This window comes from Cucurbita pepo, chromosome LG02 (genome assembly GCF_002806865.2).
Source record: "Cucurbita pepo subsp. pepo cultivar mu-cu-16 chromosome LG02, ASM280686v2, whole genome shotgun sequence".
In the NCBI taxonomy this organism is placed as follows: Eukaryota; Viridiplantae; Streptophyta; class Magnoliopsida; order Cucurbitales; family Cucurbitaceae; genus Cucurbita; species Cucurbita pepo.
The window spans coordinates 5859400-5875920 of NC_036639.1; the positions used below are offsets into that span (position 1 = coordinate 5859400).

Below are 16521 nucleotides of genomic sequence, written 5' to 3' on the forward strand. Positions count from 1 at the left end.
TCTCAAACCTAAACCTTCCCACCTTTGGCGAGCAGGTTCCCATCAACCTTCACAGTTTTAAAACTCGAAGAAGCCACAGAATTCGTCCCTTTGGACGGCGCAGAGGACGGTGTGGGTAGCTTCTTTGGCAACATCTGCTCCCAATACTTTGTAGGCACCCTGGCCGCCTCCGACGACATGGAGGCGAGGGCAAGAACGAGAAGAAGGATGAAAATGAAACGAGGGCGGAAAGAAAGAAACATGATATTGGTGTTGTAAGAGTGGAAGGAAGGAGGAGGGTTTTGAGAAGGAATGGAAGGAGACATGGAGAGTAAAGTAAGGAAAGGGCCAACTAGTTTTGTTAATGAAAAGGTGTGGCAATGGCAGACAAAACATGTTATGCCCTTCCATTACCTAATACCACAAAACAAAAAACACAACATCAAAAGGAATCTCTGTTTCAGTGAAGTTTTGAAGCTTTTATGAAATATTTAAATATATATATATATATATTTTTTTAATTTTGTTTTAAGGTAAGAAATCTTTGCTGTCGGAGTTGTTGTTGTTTGTTTTTTGAAAGTGTGCGACTTAAGTAGTAATTATGAGTTAAGCCACACGTACAAGTTTGGTCTTGCTTTACTTTAACAATTATTAATCTATTTTAAGGGTCATTTGAATTAATTTAGCTTCATTCTTTGGTTATTTTATTATTTTTTTAAAGAATTTTATGTATGAGTACAACTTATGTTATTTGTCTAGGATTTGGAATTTGAATTCGATACCAAATGGCTCTAGCATGGTTACGTTACTTACTCTTCGCTTCTTATGAGCGAAGATTAAGTTCTTCCAACATGTTTTGTCCTCACTCACATGTATAATAGGAAAATTTTTAGGAATTTGAATTCGACACTTGATGACGACTCCGACATTCCCCCGCATCTCCTGCAACATGGTCATGTTTTTGAATTTGTACTTGATGGCTCTGGCATTCTCTGCGACATGGTCACATTACCTACTCTTCGCTTCTTACGTGGTTCCCACCTGCTTTTTATATATAATTAAGAAAAGGTTAGAAATATAATAATAATAATAATAAAGTTAGGGTATTATTAAATATTGGCTGAAGGCTAAAACAAAAGCACTAAACTAATAAAAAACCAATTCTTTAGTGGTTAGGCAAAGAAGGGAGAGGTGTTTGAACATAAAATAAGGTTGTGTGAAGGAGAGATGGGCAACAGTGTTAAAAGTGAAGCTGATTTTGAGACACTTTTGTTTGCCATTTACCCAACAAAACGATATTTTTTTATGCCAAATCAAATTAGAAGAGAACACCATGTGGTTTTTCTATACTATATTCCTCTTTTATTATTATTACTATTATTATTTTTTTTTTTTTTGTTGATATATATATATATATATATATATATATATGTATATATATGTATATATATATGTATACCATCATTACTTTATTAAGTGAATTTGACCATTCAATAAAGTTCTTTTATTAAACAAATTATGTACATAAAATGATTTTTTTAAAAAAGAAGTGCAATCATTTTTAGTATACTTGTAATCTTAGTTTGGCAACTTTTTTTTTTTTTTTTTCTTTTTCAGTCAAGTATTTTTCTCACTTGTTAGAGTACTTTTAAGTGAGTACTTTAATTTATTTTGATGAAATTAAACGTGTAACATTTAACGTTTAATGATAAGGACTTGGTAGAAAAAATTAATATATAATTTATTTTGATGAAATTAAACGTGTAACATTTAACGTTTAATGATAAGGATTTGGTAGAAAAAAAATAATATATAAAAAGATCGATTTGAAAATTTTAAAAGATTAGGTATGAAACTGAATGACTAAAAAACTATTTAGTCAGTATATTTGCCTATATGTATATATATATATCCCCTCGTAGTTTTGAGTAGGAGCCAATATTTTCCTTGCATTCTCTCTCATGTTCTTTGTGCTCATCTAGATCGAGTGTGTGCGTTTTGATATGCAATCCTAACACATAGAAATCAATATAAGTAATTTAAGCTAAGACCCATCTCGGACTCACTAATCAGTACAACAATGATGTAATTATGCAAGTACATACGGTATAAATTATATATAAATAGATAGATAAAAGCCAAATATATGCAACAAAGTGCTCGATCCATTCACAACCCAGAAAAACCATACATACACAACCAAAAACCAGGCTTCCTATTCCAACATATAATTTGGTAATTGATAAATCTCCAATTTGGTGCAAGACCTGATGGGCTAAACGCAACTTTATAATCTGTACCAACACCAATTAATTTCATCTTTTAATAAAATGTTCACAAAGATCGGTTCGGCTTTGACGAAGACGACGACCTAGCTTTGGCATAATCAACCAGATCTTTAAATAGTACATCCTCTTGCTTTTCCTGCTTAGTTGGGGTTGGTGAGTTGAGAGAGAGGCTCTGTGCATGTCCGACTAAACTATCGTACGAACCTGACCCATGAGTTTCTTGTTGGTCGAAAAATTGTTGTCTCTGATCATATTTTGATGGTGGTGGTGGAAGAAAGGAGGAGCTTTGGGACTGTGATCCCCATTGTGCTGGAGGCAGCGGATCAGCAGACCTGCTCGTGGGAGCTGGTTCATCATACACAGGTTGTCCAGTGGGAAGTGGCTGTGATGGGATAGAGCGTTCAACATGGGGAAGGGGAGAAGAAGACGGCGGGGTTGAAGTTGAAACAGTGAACGGTGGACGAGAGGTTTCTGATGTTTCTTCTGATTTGTAAGCATCACCACTGAGGTAATCAACCACGCCGCTGCCTCCTGTAACAACAGGCCTCTTTGATGATGGTGGAGGAGGTAGAAGAGGGCCAACACGAGTTCCTTCTGTATTACTGCTGGCTGGTTTTCTGCAACGAATTACAATGCATACATTGAACTTCCATGAAAATATGAAATGGGAAGAATGTTGGGCGTTTAGAAACTCAAATGTTTTGATCTAACAATTCTATACAATAATCATGTCCTAACTCCTAACAAGAATGAACATTCAAGCCCAGTCTCAAACTATCAGAAACACTGTAATCACTCAGCAGAGATTTTAATGGAGATCATTTCGTAGAGAGAATTTTATAAATACCTTCGAGCTAACTGTGAAAAATCATCTTCTGATTCGTCATCGTCATGGCTGACATTTATAATCGGAAGAGATGATGATTCAGCTCCTGTTGCGTTCCTAGTAGTAGTTCCATTCGCAATATTATCATGTTGTTCAAGTACTCGCTGCAGACTATCATTCAAAGCCAATCCCTGACATAAAAGTTCTTCATCTCTGGTGAAGTGAAAACAATAATCAGTATACAGAGTATGGATAAGGTAAACAAAGCATCATTTTCTTTATTATACCTCTCTTCTAAATATGCATCCCTTGTTTCTTATAAAAATAAAATAAAGTAAAAAAATGGCTGGGTAAAGAAAACTCTTACGCTGTACTATTTACAAGCAGCATGACACGCTTTTGATAAGACCGGCACTGGTCAACCAGGTCAACAATCAGTTCTTGCTTCACGCCCTGTCAAGGAACATTTTGTTTTCTTCAGTGTTAATGAAGCACATACACATGAAAAAATTTAATTGATATTAGGGACATATCGCCTACAGAAGTACTACCCTTGTTTTGTTTTTATTTGATTGACTTAGTAACCATTTGATCTTTTTTTCAGCTAGTTCTGTGCCTATTTTATTCAAGCAGTTTAACACAACAAGAGTGAAGTAGATAAGTTTGTAATATTACACAACTTCCTGCATCTTGAAAGGAAATTTGTACTAAATCGGCTTAATTTAAACAAATTTTATATTACAAATTCATTCTATAGAAGATGTACAGATAACCTACCTCTGGTTTTTTAGGGTCCAAAGCACCAAGCATCTCCAATAGCACATCTGAAAGACCCTGTGCATTTCGAATCTCTGGCAAGCTGTTATAAATAAAATTATTAATTGGTAGTAATCCTTTGCCCATCAAATAGGAGTGAAAACTAGCTGTATATTAAGAACATATCTAACAACTAGAGAACCGGCCAAAATTATCCCCAAGGGTTCAAGTCAAAGCAAGCAATTTTTCCATGAACTATATCGTAGCATAGACCAAAAAAAAACATGAACAACCAATGCCGTTGCACATCATCAGCGGATTGACGTTATAAAACGTTAAAAGAACCACAGGGGCTGCAAAGGGTAACTATTACTGCATTTCTATGTGATGATATAAAACCATGGGGCAATGCCACACCAATCAATGGGGAAACGAGGGTGGATTAATCATGTGGGTGGATGATGTACTAAAAGCTTGTGGGTGGTTTACTGTTTTGGTTTATCTATCATTTATATGTTATTATACTCTAAATGGTTCAGTTATTTGATTTGTTAAACTTATTGAGTACGTAATAAACTCAGTTTGATAGACAGCAGTTAGACCAAAAACTTTCTGAGAGAAATGTACACAAGGCTATAGGAGGACACAAGTAGAATGAATAACATTTTTATGCAAAATTCAAATAATGCAAGAGTGGGACAGAAACAGATATGCAGAGGATTTAGTGGTGGAATGGTTATTGAATGTCAGGAACAAACACAGGAGAAAATGAGCTCAAAGTACCTCAGGCCAGAAACATCAGAATCGAGAGAGGCATGAAGTACAGCATCCTCATAGCTTGCAGCAGGTTGATTAACAATGGGCTGGGTCTGAGGTGGAGTAAAAAATGGAACACTATTCTCTTCTCGTGGTGGAAAATCAACTCCAGCATTCTGTGAAAGGCCAGATTCAATTAAGAATGGAAGTAATGATCGGTACGTGGCAAAAAGGGAAAAAGAAATCGAATGAAGATTTCATCAATTCACACACAAACAGGAAAAAGATCAATTTTAGAAGTATGAGAAAAAAATTGAAGTAACGTGAGGGGTAATTTTTCACCACTTAATTTTCACCATAGGAAGGAGTGGAGAACGGAATGATACCAATTCTCTCACAACCAGAACCAAAATAATCACATAACCTTTTCCTAATTAGTAATTATTAAAGAGTAGGGATCACTACCCAAAACTACAAACAAATAAACGAATTCCTCCCTCCTAATAAAGAAGACTCATCTCAGGTTCAAGAAGCAGCGAAAAATCTTCAAAACCAACAGAGACCATTTTATTCTTATCATACTATGAAGTACACCACCTGTGTAGTTTCTTACAAATGGTAAAAAAAATCTATAAAATTTATTTTCTTAGGATCTGTGGGTTAGGATCTTTCAAAACCTAGTTCTATCAGATTCAAGTCCAAAAACCAAGCGGCAATTTTCTCTTTGAAAGGAAGGCATTCTATATCATTTACTATTCGACCAAGTAAATCGTTCTGCACTCGGCACTTCAGCTTCTTGTCCAATTTCTGAATCACTTTCTATTAATAATCGACTCCTACCACCAAAATTCAGACCATTAACACCATAATAAAAGAGCATCAGACAATTGCACGATAAAAGCCAGATGGAAGAATTTCTAGATACCTAACCCATTTGATAATCATTTTTAACAGAACCCAGAAACCAAAAATTTCAGTTGCATTATTTGAAATGCGTCCTCTCCTGAATTCCTCTCTGTCCGCCACCCACATTTTCCATGGTTTATTCTTCCTCACCTAAGCCCCCTTCTGCCTCTCCCTGACCCCTGCTCTAGTTTTCTTTTACTCTTCAATTGCCGTGAGCTGGAGCTTCAAGCAAAACTCTGTGGTTGTGATTGTGCAAAAGAAGACCCATCATCAAGATTGACAGTGCTTTTAGAGGTAGCAGAATCAAATTCTTTGAAATAGAGAATTAGAGGTGATGAATATGTGGGTTTGGTTTTTAAAATTGAAGAACCCCCCAACAGAGAAGGAGAAAACCATTGAGCTTGTTAAATTTGGTAACTCCCGTAGGAAAAGAAACGTCATGATACTTGTAAGCAAAAATCTTTTGGGTTGGTCTTCTTTCTCGCTCATTAAAGATTACCCATGTGCCTCCCACCATGATGCCAAACTTTAATGTAAAGGAATAGCCTACCAAAGCCTCGCCTTCCACCTCAACTAGTTTCTTTTCTCCAGGCAAAAGTATTTCCACCTCAACTAGCTTCTATTCGAATGTGAATGAAGAACCAAGCAAGAAACCTTCACTTACAATATGAAAGTTTTATTGTAACTATTTTTTCCTGATAAGAAATTTGAGAAATATTATTGGCACACAAGGGAGACAAACAACATCGGGGCTAAGGGAAGAAAATCCCTAGCCAGAAAAAGCTACACGATCAAAGCCTTACAATCATTAGTAATTATAGGGAGGTTATGAAAAAAAATATCTTATAGTTTAAACACCACCAAGATGTAGTATGTTGTATGATACTCCAAAAAGAATCCACTAATGTCACTCCATCCACAAAGATCCTCTGGTGTCCCTCCTTGCAAATGAGAAAAGAATTGCCTTCACCGCATGATTCCATAAAACTTTAGCTTTCCCGTTTAACTTCCCCCCAGACTCTCCAATAACCAAAGGTCCACTTTTCCAGGACCGCAAATAGCCATATCAAAATCTGCCAACAGGGAGGACCTAGCCAACCGAGCAAAAGGGCGATTGAGATAGATGTGATCCCAAGGATTCAGCCTCTTCAAACACAAACAGAAGAATGAGGGAGATAACAACCAACTCGGGAACTTCCTTTGCAGTTTATCAGCAGGTTTCAAGACTTCTATAAGGAGGACTATATGAAAACTGACTTTCTTTGGACTTCACATTTCCAGATTTCATGCACCAGGGGAGTTTCCATCTTCGTTTTTGGCTTAGTAAGATGAACGCAGATTTTGCCATGATGGATCCTACGGAATCAATCTTCCACAGCAATCTATCTTGCTGAGTAGCTACTCAGACTGCATCTAGAATTTTCTAGAGCTCTGCCCATCTAGGCATCCCTCTGTTAACGAGTCTTCTGCTTATTCCAGAGTCCCAAGTCTGTGATACAGCCCTCTAACAATCACCAATAACCTCTCCTTCTTTCGTATATAAACCAAATAAAGCTGGAACATTCACATGGACAAGGTATCTCCAACGCCCAAGAGTCCTCCAAAATCAAATGTGGCTCCCATTGTCTGCTTTAAACCTAAAAAAGAAAAATAATACTATCTCCTTTTTTATCAATATCAACCCAAATGATTGAAGGATGGAACCCTCTCAAAAATGGAACTTGAAATCCCTCATTTGGCATTAGCAATGCTTTGTGGTGGCTTTATTAGATATGCTCCTAAAACCCTGTCCTCTAATAATTAGATCACATGGAAACCCACATCAAGGTTGAAAAGAACTTCACTAGCTTCATACCCTCGGAACAAAAGAAAATGAAAGGGAAAAAAATAATAAGATAAAATAAAAAAAAAACTCAATCATTAGAGAGCTACTAAACCGTCACACTTCCCGTCAATCATGATAAGCACCCATCTCCATTTCAATCAAATAGGAATCTTATGGTTCCTCATGAAAGAATTCTCAACTTCAATGTCCGAGTTTTTCTAAGCAATGAAAGAAATAGCTACAGTCAAATCTTCCATTCTCAAAGCCAATCCCCCCTCGTTATCTTCAAAGAACCATATTCCCTCTTATTGATAGAAGGCTCTCCAAATCTACATTGTAGCTTAAAAGGAATAATTCAGGCTGCCCTCTTTTGCCTCCTCGGGTGGTATACATATTCTTTTGAAGGCCTCTTTATTCTCTTTTCACAGTCCAGATGTTATTGAAGGTTTTTTCTCTTTGGTCATCAATTCTCCTTGCTGACGGCTTCTTCTTCGGGTCTTTGGCATATATGCACACTCAAACTTCTTAGCACAACGACTTTTGAGAATTTATGGAGAAAATTAGAGATACAAGTAGCACCTAAAGAACAATTAATCAGGTTTGTGGGTGATGCATAAATAACTGCTTACTTATATCATGATATTATATCAAAACGAAGGAATGTCAATATAGAAGCCCTGTAGCAACATAAATCTTATACAAGCATCAAACAAAAATTTAACACCATCAGGAACAACATGAAATTTAAGAGTTTCAATGCAGAGCTGGCATACAAACGAATGAATTGAAATAATTCAAAATAGAAACCAACGAAAATGATATTTATAATTTGATTCAGGCAATTGCTAAGTTAAACTTCTATTGGACAAGGGTTAAGAAGAAAAAACACAAAATATCTTCTGTTTAAGGGAATGAGATCGCTAAAGAACTTTTATATAGCAAGTGAAGGCCACTATACATAATTTCCGGCTGATCGCTATAAGAAGTTTTATAAAGCAAGTGAAGATCACTCTACAGAGTTTCAGGCTCGAGAAAGAATGAATAAAGAAAAAAAACTACCTACCTTTAATTCATTATAAGCAGCATAGCACTGGGGATACCTTCCCCTTGGTCCCCCAAATGCTTCTTGCCATGTATCTATTAGAACTAATATTTTCTCCTTCACATCCAAGCTCGGCTGCAAAATTGAAACATATTGAAAGAAAGCATTACTATGCTTGCCTGAGTTTGCAAAGAAGAAAAAAGCAGCACAACCAATGAATAAACAAAATGGAACCACATAGACAAGTCCTTTTATTATAGGTCAATATAGAAAATCACCTTCTTCTTCACTATTTTAACCATGTCATGCAGGATGTCACGCTCAATAATCTGCTGAAACACATTCTCACCACAATTTTTGCTAAGAGTCTCCAAGGCCTATATGATTAATATTTGAAAGAAGACATAGTGAGCTTTACATATTGGATATGGTAAAAAAGCCTCGAATCATTCACACAGGAACGAATTACACATGGGTGACCAAAACATAATGGAGCAATCGAGAGAATACAGAAAAACCACAAATCTACAAAGGAAAATTTGGATAAACAATAAAAAGATCCTTGAACTTCGCCCCTTGTTTTAAACTTTCCCTATTCTTTCTTTCTTTCTTTCTTTTCCTTTTTTGTAAGAGACAATTTCATTGATGTTTGAAATTATCAAAAGGGATGTGTTATTTATGATGCTTACAAAAAACTTTCCCAATTAGCAATGAGGGAGGTATGACAATAGGAATCAAAAGTATTAGACAATTTTACACCAAAAGAATAGCAGGGTAAACTACATTGTTGAAAAGCCTAGAATGAGTTTGTATCTTTTCTGGGAAAACTCTTCGATTTCGCGAAAGTCACATTGAGGTTAGTCCACAACAGAGCTTGTGCATTATTGAAGGGATAGTAAATTAAGACCATGTCCAATAAACTCTTGACCTCCCTAGATGAAGAGAGGTTCTTCCGAAGATATTGAGAATATTTATCCAGAAGTTAAAAGTAAAAGTACAATGCATAAATAAGGGGTTTTGTGATTCGTTGTCTCTCTTATATAAAGGGTACTAATTGGAAAATACATTCAATTTTTTCGCACTTTTTTCTCCAAGGTTGTTCTTCCTTAACTGCCAATGATACGAGTTCAGCTTTCATGAGCTTCTTGTGTGTGTTGAACTAGTGTGATAGTACCAATTTCTCCGTTTGATCTTGAAAAAAAACTTCTACAAGGAGTGGTTTCTTTTGGTGGAATACAACCGAAGATCCAATATTCTTTCAAAAGTGCAATGTTATCCTTGACCTTTCCAACGCGCAACAAATTTATACTCTAAAGATAATTTTATGATTTTTATGAAAGGTCAAGGGTAATATTGCAACTTTTAAGAAAACAGAAGTATTTTTAAAACCGAGGGCAAATATCAGGGATATTTTGTACATTTAGCCAAAAATTTATAGTCAATGCAAGTATAATACACAATAGCTTCAGATTTAATGAATTAATCAGTGTCATGGTCTAGTTTAGTTAAAACATGCAAGTGTAAGTGACTCCTCGATAAAATTTGATTCGACAAGGGAAAGAGAAATTTACAAAAAGAGCCAAAATCTGAATCTTGGGGTTTTTGTTTGTAAGCCGCTTCTTGAGTATCTTCAAGGCCTCCTTTGCTTGCCTGACATTGACAATTTGAAACAATGATCAAAGTTCAAAACCATCACAATAAATAGAATAAGCATGTTGATTGTAAAATGAAAATGATGTAGATGAGAAAAGTGGGATATGAGATTCAAACCATCGTCAATAAAACTTTTTAAAAAAAGCAGTACAACTAAAACGGAAATAATCTATTGTGCACTCTCTAGTATTAAGCAAAGGAAACTCTTTAAGTCACAAATTTAAGCATAAAGAACTTTATGCTAGTCATTCATTCATTCAACAGATTTCTTTCTGCAAATAGATTAAAGAAATTTTCAAGTAACATGCTCTAATGAGGTTTATTTTATTTTATGAAGAAAACAACTTTCATTGAATTAAAATAGAAGAATACACTGGGGCAATATAAGAATGGACAAATACAAAATAGAAGGAGCCAGAAAAGCAGAAAACTAACAAACTACATAATTAAGAAAGGACTCCAGTTCAAAAGAATGAGAAATCCTTGATTACAAATATCCAAGAGGGGCATTGAACTAGCCAATGAGGTTAATTTTTGTTTTTTATATCTGTGAGTATTTTGGTCAGCTTAAGTGCATGTTGACTATTCTCAATGACGACTATTTAACACTACTCTATGTGAGGTTATGATGAGAGGTTTAAAATATTAAAAGAAAAAGAGAAATATTATGACGAAAACACAAAATGATTCTCATGCAATGTAGACTGTTGCATTGAGAAAGGGAAACTTTTAGTCACAAGTTTAATCATAACTCGTAAGTCATTGCATGTAAGTCATTCACCAAAATATGTCTTTCAGCAAATGGATTAAGAGATCATCATGCAAAGTGTTGCAATCCAAACAAGATTGAAGTCTTTTGATTAATGAGCATTTAAGCTAATTCAAGCACTTCTTTTGATGAAATGGAATTTTCTCTCTTTCACCGTGTTTCTAAATCAGAGGACTTCATTACAAATATCTGATAAAATTACAACCAAAACTACGAATACAATTTTTGTTTCCAATTAGAAAAAGTATGTAATAATCATCAGAGAATGTCCTTGAAAATGCAAGCACAAACCAAGAAGTTTACCTCATTAAACAATTAGTAAAAAAATTGGATTAATCAAAATACTCTCCCATCTGTCTCCAATAACAAAACCAAATAAACAACTGAAACATTACAACTGCAAAAAGGCAGTTCTTCCTCTCTAAAGCCTAACCACCAAAGAAATCACAAGAAATTTAGTACATTAATGCTAAAAGCATCATTTAGTTTAAGATAAGTTTGTAGCCTTTTTGTGACTAAATAGCAAAAAACTTTTTTAGCCTCATTTTATTTTTCATCTTTTCAGTTTAAATAGTTCATTATGATTTTCGCTTGGTTCCTGAACCGGGGTGGACCCATTGGTTCTGATTTCATATATCCTACTTTCTTTGATGAAATTTAACAATTCCTGTCTGAAACGACAGAAGAGACAAAAAGGATTACAAAATGGCATAGACGATGTCTCTTAAAATTTGTAAAATACATTAGGAGAAACAAAGTTGCACTTCCTCAATCTAAATATAGTACGATTAACCTGAAAAAGGGAAAATAATAAAAATTTATTACCCAGGGTCCATGTTAATAATATCACATAGCTCAATGTTTATGGCCCAGTCTGGACCAATCAGCATATCACTGGTTGCCCTCTCTGCACAGGCTGCTGCAGTATTGGCCATTCTTCTATTCCCTCACCGAAGTCTTTTTCTCACGTCAACTTCCTGAAGATACATACAACTCATCATAATCTCGCTCCTTTAATTAATTTAACATAAATAGAACAAAGTCAAATGTGGATTGGAAGATTAACCAATGAATTGCAGATTTCAATTGTTGTTTGCTTAATTGATACGTCAATCCTCGACACAGTTGACCTCCTAATATATAAACTAGAAGAAATTTGACATTCGACCAATAATAATGGAATAAACAAAAAACTATTTTCTCTACGGAGACATTCTAAATAAGCCCTAATGAAATCCAGCAAATATCAGAACCAGCCAATCCTCTTTCAAATCCAACGACATAAGAAATTGGCGACCAGATTGACAAGAACAAATCGGATCATCAACAAAGCACTTTGGCAACAGCCGATTCAATAAGCAGCAAAAAGAATCCAGCAAATATTAGAACCAGCCAATCCTCTTTCAAGCCCAACGACATAAGAAATTGGCAACCAAATTGACAAGAACCAATTGGATCATCAACAAAGCACTCATGGCAACATAGAATTCAATTAATCAGCTAAAATTTTGAAAATGAAAATAGAATTTAACCCCGGGTCTCCAAACTAGAGCAGAAAAATCACCTCTTCGCTAAACCAACAGGAGATTTCGAAACTTTCTTGCGCCACAATTGGGATCCACTCATACAAATCCGCAACCTAAAATCGGGGTAACATAATGATTTGAGGAAAGGGTATGATAGAAATTTAAAAACTGAAAAGAGAAGCGTGGAGATTGAAGAGAAAGGTTACCGGTCAAACTGGGAGAACAAATTGAAACCAACAAAATGGATAGCGATGGGTTTATTTATGGGAAGAAGAATCGAAGCAGAGAGGTTGAACTCGGGGCGGTGGGAATGAATTTTTTTGGTGTCCTTTACTTTTCTACTTCCAATTATCTTTTCTATAAGGAACTATTGTTTTTCTCCGTTTAAAATTTGTTATATTTTTTCTTAATTATTATTTAAAAAATAAATAACAATCTTTCCATATCATGACCGTGACTTACAATGATACATTCATGATTGTAATATGTGTTTCAACGTTGATTTTTCATTTATTATTCTAAATGAATTTCTATTTTAATATATTTCAATAATCATTTTGGATAATTTTGAAATATTTACTAAGGTCAAGGATATTATTGTAATTTTTGAAAAAGTACGAACGAATCCTAAATAAATTACTAAATTTAGAGTTTTTTTATTTTTAATATAATTTAAATAAATAAAAAAAGTATAAATGTGCTTAAAAATCATTCGAGAAAAATCATTAAAAAAATCATTTTAAAAAAACAAATGATTATCAAACACTGTGATGGCAAAACTCTATTAGAAATTACGACTCTCCACAATGATATGATATTGTCCACCGTAAGCTCTTATGGCTTTGCTTTGGGCTTCCCCAAAAGGCCTCAAATCAATGAAGGTATTCGTTTACTTATAAACCCAGGATTATTCCCTAAATTAGTCAAGGTTGGGCTCACTCCCAACAATCCTCAACAATTCTCCTCTTGAACAAAGTACACTATAAGCCTCCCCTGAGGCATATGGAGCTCTCGAACAGCCTCCTCTTAATCAAGGCTCGACTCCTTTCTCTGGTGGAGCTCTCGAACAGCCTCCCCTTGATCGAGGCTCGACTCCTTTCTCTGGAGCCCTTGAACAAAGTACACGCTTTGTTCAACACTTTAGTCACTTTTTGACTATACCTTCGAGGGTCACAATCTTTGTTCGATATCTGAGGATTTTATTGTCATGGCTAAGTTTAGGGCATGGCTCTGATACTGTGTTAAGAATCACGACTCTCCACAATAATATGATATTGTCCACTTTGAGCATAAGCTTGCCCCTGTAGATAACGGTCGTTAGGAGTTTATATTGATGATTTCAAGCATTTGCTAAAATTTAATCCATAAGTAAACATCAGGTTCCACAACTTGATAATTCCTTCTCGTTCTTTCTTTCTTATACAATGTTTTACTTTAATTTTTAATTGAATCAAATAATTCTAATGCGTAAGAATAAATAGTTTAAATGGTTAATATTAACAAACTAAAATTGATATAGACTCATTAGAGAAAGCTTTATAGCCTTCGTCCAAGTCCACCGTTAACAAATATTGTTCTCTATGAGTTTTCCTTTTGGGCTTCTCTTCAAGGTTTTTAAAACGTGTCTGCTAGGAGAGGTTTCTACACCCTTATAAAAAATGTTTCGTTCTCCTCCCCAATCGATGTGGGATCTCACATTAATAGACAATATCTCCCTCAATTCTTAACCAAACTCAATGGTGTGTGGCTCATCTCATTACAATTGAATTGAAAAATACTTTAGGTTTGATAAAGAAACCAAAATCAACAGAAGTCTGCAATGTGAGAACCGATGATGGAAAAAGACAAATCCACATGAAGGTATATACGGATGATCAAGTATTCGTCAACTAACTCCTCGTCGTGAAATTGACTCGATTGCCGAGGCTCTAGACAATATTATAGGTTAGTTATGATTTGCTTGTACTATATCATAATACTAGGGTTTTGCCGGTCAATTTCCTTTTAGTCAACTTGTCCCAATTGGTAGAGAACAACAATAATGCCCTTATGAGTTTGTAGAACTAGGTTGAGCCCTAAAAAATGCATGAAGCCTATGAGAACTTTATGAACACCTTGTCGGTGTTGTTAGGGGTCTCCATGTTAGGATTTATGTCATAAAGACTCGTAATTAATTATTCATTTTTAATAATAATTTTGATTATTTTATTTACAATTTAATATTATCGATTGTATGAAAAATCTAAGGTTATTAGTGTAACATTGAATAGTATGTGGTTGACATACAGGAGAATCATGTTTAAGCAATAACGTGAAGGGTCTATAGTATATGGATAATGTAACGACCCGAAATTTTCTACTTAATTTAAGGTTGCTACTGTATACGTACCATAAATATTGAATGCGGAAGACTTCATTTAACTTCCATAAAACATAACTTTTATCTTAAAACACAACCATGGACTTATGTGTTTCGAAAACATCTTTAAGACGACACAACAAAAAACTAAATAAAATGAATAAGAGTTTAAGTTAAAAACATCCTAGTCTAGCCTAAGTGTAAGAAAATAAATACCACTACCCTATGCATGTGCCATGGTCTCAAGTTGCGATGTCGTCGTCAGCCGTAGCCGTACATGAATGTCTTGCCTTAACCTGAAAAATGTAGTAGCATATGGCTTGAGTATTTAAAGAAATACTTAGTAAGTGACCCCACTGTTGGGGTTAAATGCAACAATCACATGCAATGAAATGATAGAACCTATCTTTCGTTTCGTTTCGTTTTGTTTTCCCTACAGTGCTGTCCTAACGGGTAATCTTTGGACATGTACCATATACTCTACACACAGCCCATACGTGCGAGTATGGGCTCACCAGCTAGTTCGCACACCACTGGGCCACTTTCCTTATCCGGTGGGCATACTCTGGGAGCCCATTATGCCGGAACTCGTTAGAACTAGTAATCGTCACGGTAGTACTATGCAAAACATAACGATCATTGTCCTGCCATTGGATGTACGCGTCCGTACTCTCGTGATGGGATAGGGGTATTCCCCAAATGCATGAGCACACATAATGCATGAGGTCCCAAAACTTTTCCATTTTCATTATCCTTTAATATAACCCCGCTAGCATTATGTACATATCATATCATTTTTCATATCGTTTCAGATATCGTTCATCATTCATTTCGTATCATTTCTCATTCTCCAATTCTCAAATCATACATAATTCTAACGGGGTTATATTTCATGCCATTTATCGTAATTTCATGTCATTCATATCATGCTGTATACACACAATTTAAGAGACCTAACATAACGTTCTATACTTTTAACATAACATTTCATCATATACAGATCATACTATGACATATTGCATCACAATGTATCATATCATAAACAAGTCATAACGTAAACACTTCGTAGTCATATCGTTTTCTAACTTATCATAGCCTTAACGTTCTTATACCTATTACAGTCATATCATTACGTGAACGTACCTTAGTCATATCATCACAAGAACGTAACCTAACACTATCGTTCTATCAAACCTAACACTATCGTTCTATCAAACCTAACACTATCGTTCTATCAAACCTAACACTATCGTTCTATCAATCTATCACAAACCTATCCCTTTCTACCCGTAACCTAACCGTATTCTTCCATCAATCTCTCACTACAACAAACAATAAGTACGATAGCTTACGAAAAATGCTATCATAGACTTTTCATAGCGTTTTTCGTACGTCGTGACAGCCTATATTATTAAAAGTCTGAGACTTTTTCTAGCATTTTTTTTATAGCTATAATGAATGCTATAATATAGTATGAATCTATAGCTTATATTGGTTGTCATGAAAACATTTTATAGCAATTTTTATTAAGCTATAATATGTTTAATATAGCTAAAATAGTATGCTATCTTTTAACTTATATAGTAACATTTTTTTAATACTATAATATATTATTTATAGCTTCAATTTTATGCTATGAATCATTTATAATTATTTATTTATATGCATGTTGATAGCATTTATTTTTTCTATAAATTTCTTTATACCTCTTGGTTATACATTTTTCCTCTCCTAATAAAGATATTTTATAACACATTAAATACAAAAAAAGTATTCATTCTTCATTGAAGTTTCATGATTTACTTACATATTGAGGAAGTTTCAACCATGCAAGAT

General features: G+C 34.8%; 1 protein-coding gene across 2 annotated transcripts; it reads right to left on the bottom strand.

The window, feature by feature from the left end:
- Nucleotides 1–2081: 2081 nt before the first annotated feature.
- On the bottom strand, nt 2082–12666 carry LOC111788867 (TOM1-like protein 4). Of its 2 annotated transcripts, XM_023669427.1 has the most exons (12): nt 12533–12666; nt 12365–12439; nt 11867–11933; nt 11626–11777; nt 9950–10028; nt 8657–8755; nt 8400–8513; nt 4633–4781; nt 3871–3952; nt 3461–3546; nt 3115–3306; nt 2082–2884 (listed from the first exon to the last, which is right to left on the bottom strand). In XM_023669427.1, the coding sequence occupies exons 4-12, from the start codon at nt 11733–11735 to the stop codon at nt 2314–2316; spliced, it is 1482 nt and encodes a 493-aa protein (XP_023525195.1). In that variant the 5' UTR covers nt 11736–11777; nt 11867–11933; nt 12365–12439; nt 12533–12666; the 3' UTR covers nt 2082–2313. The 2 variants fall into 2 exon arrangements, with proteins under 2 accessions (XP_023525195.1, XP_023525194.1); XM_023669426.1 differs by lacking the exon at nt 11867–11933.
- Between the last annotated feature and the right edge of the window lie 3855 nt (nt 12667–16521).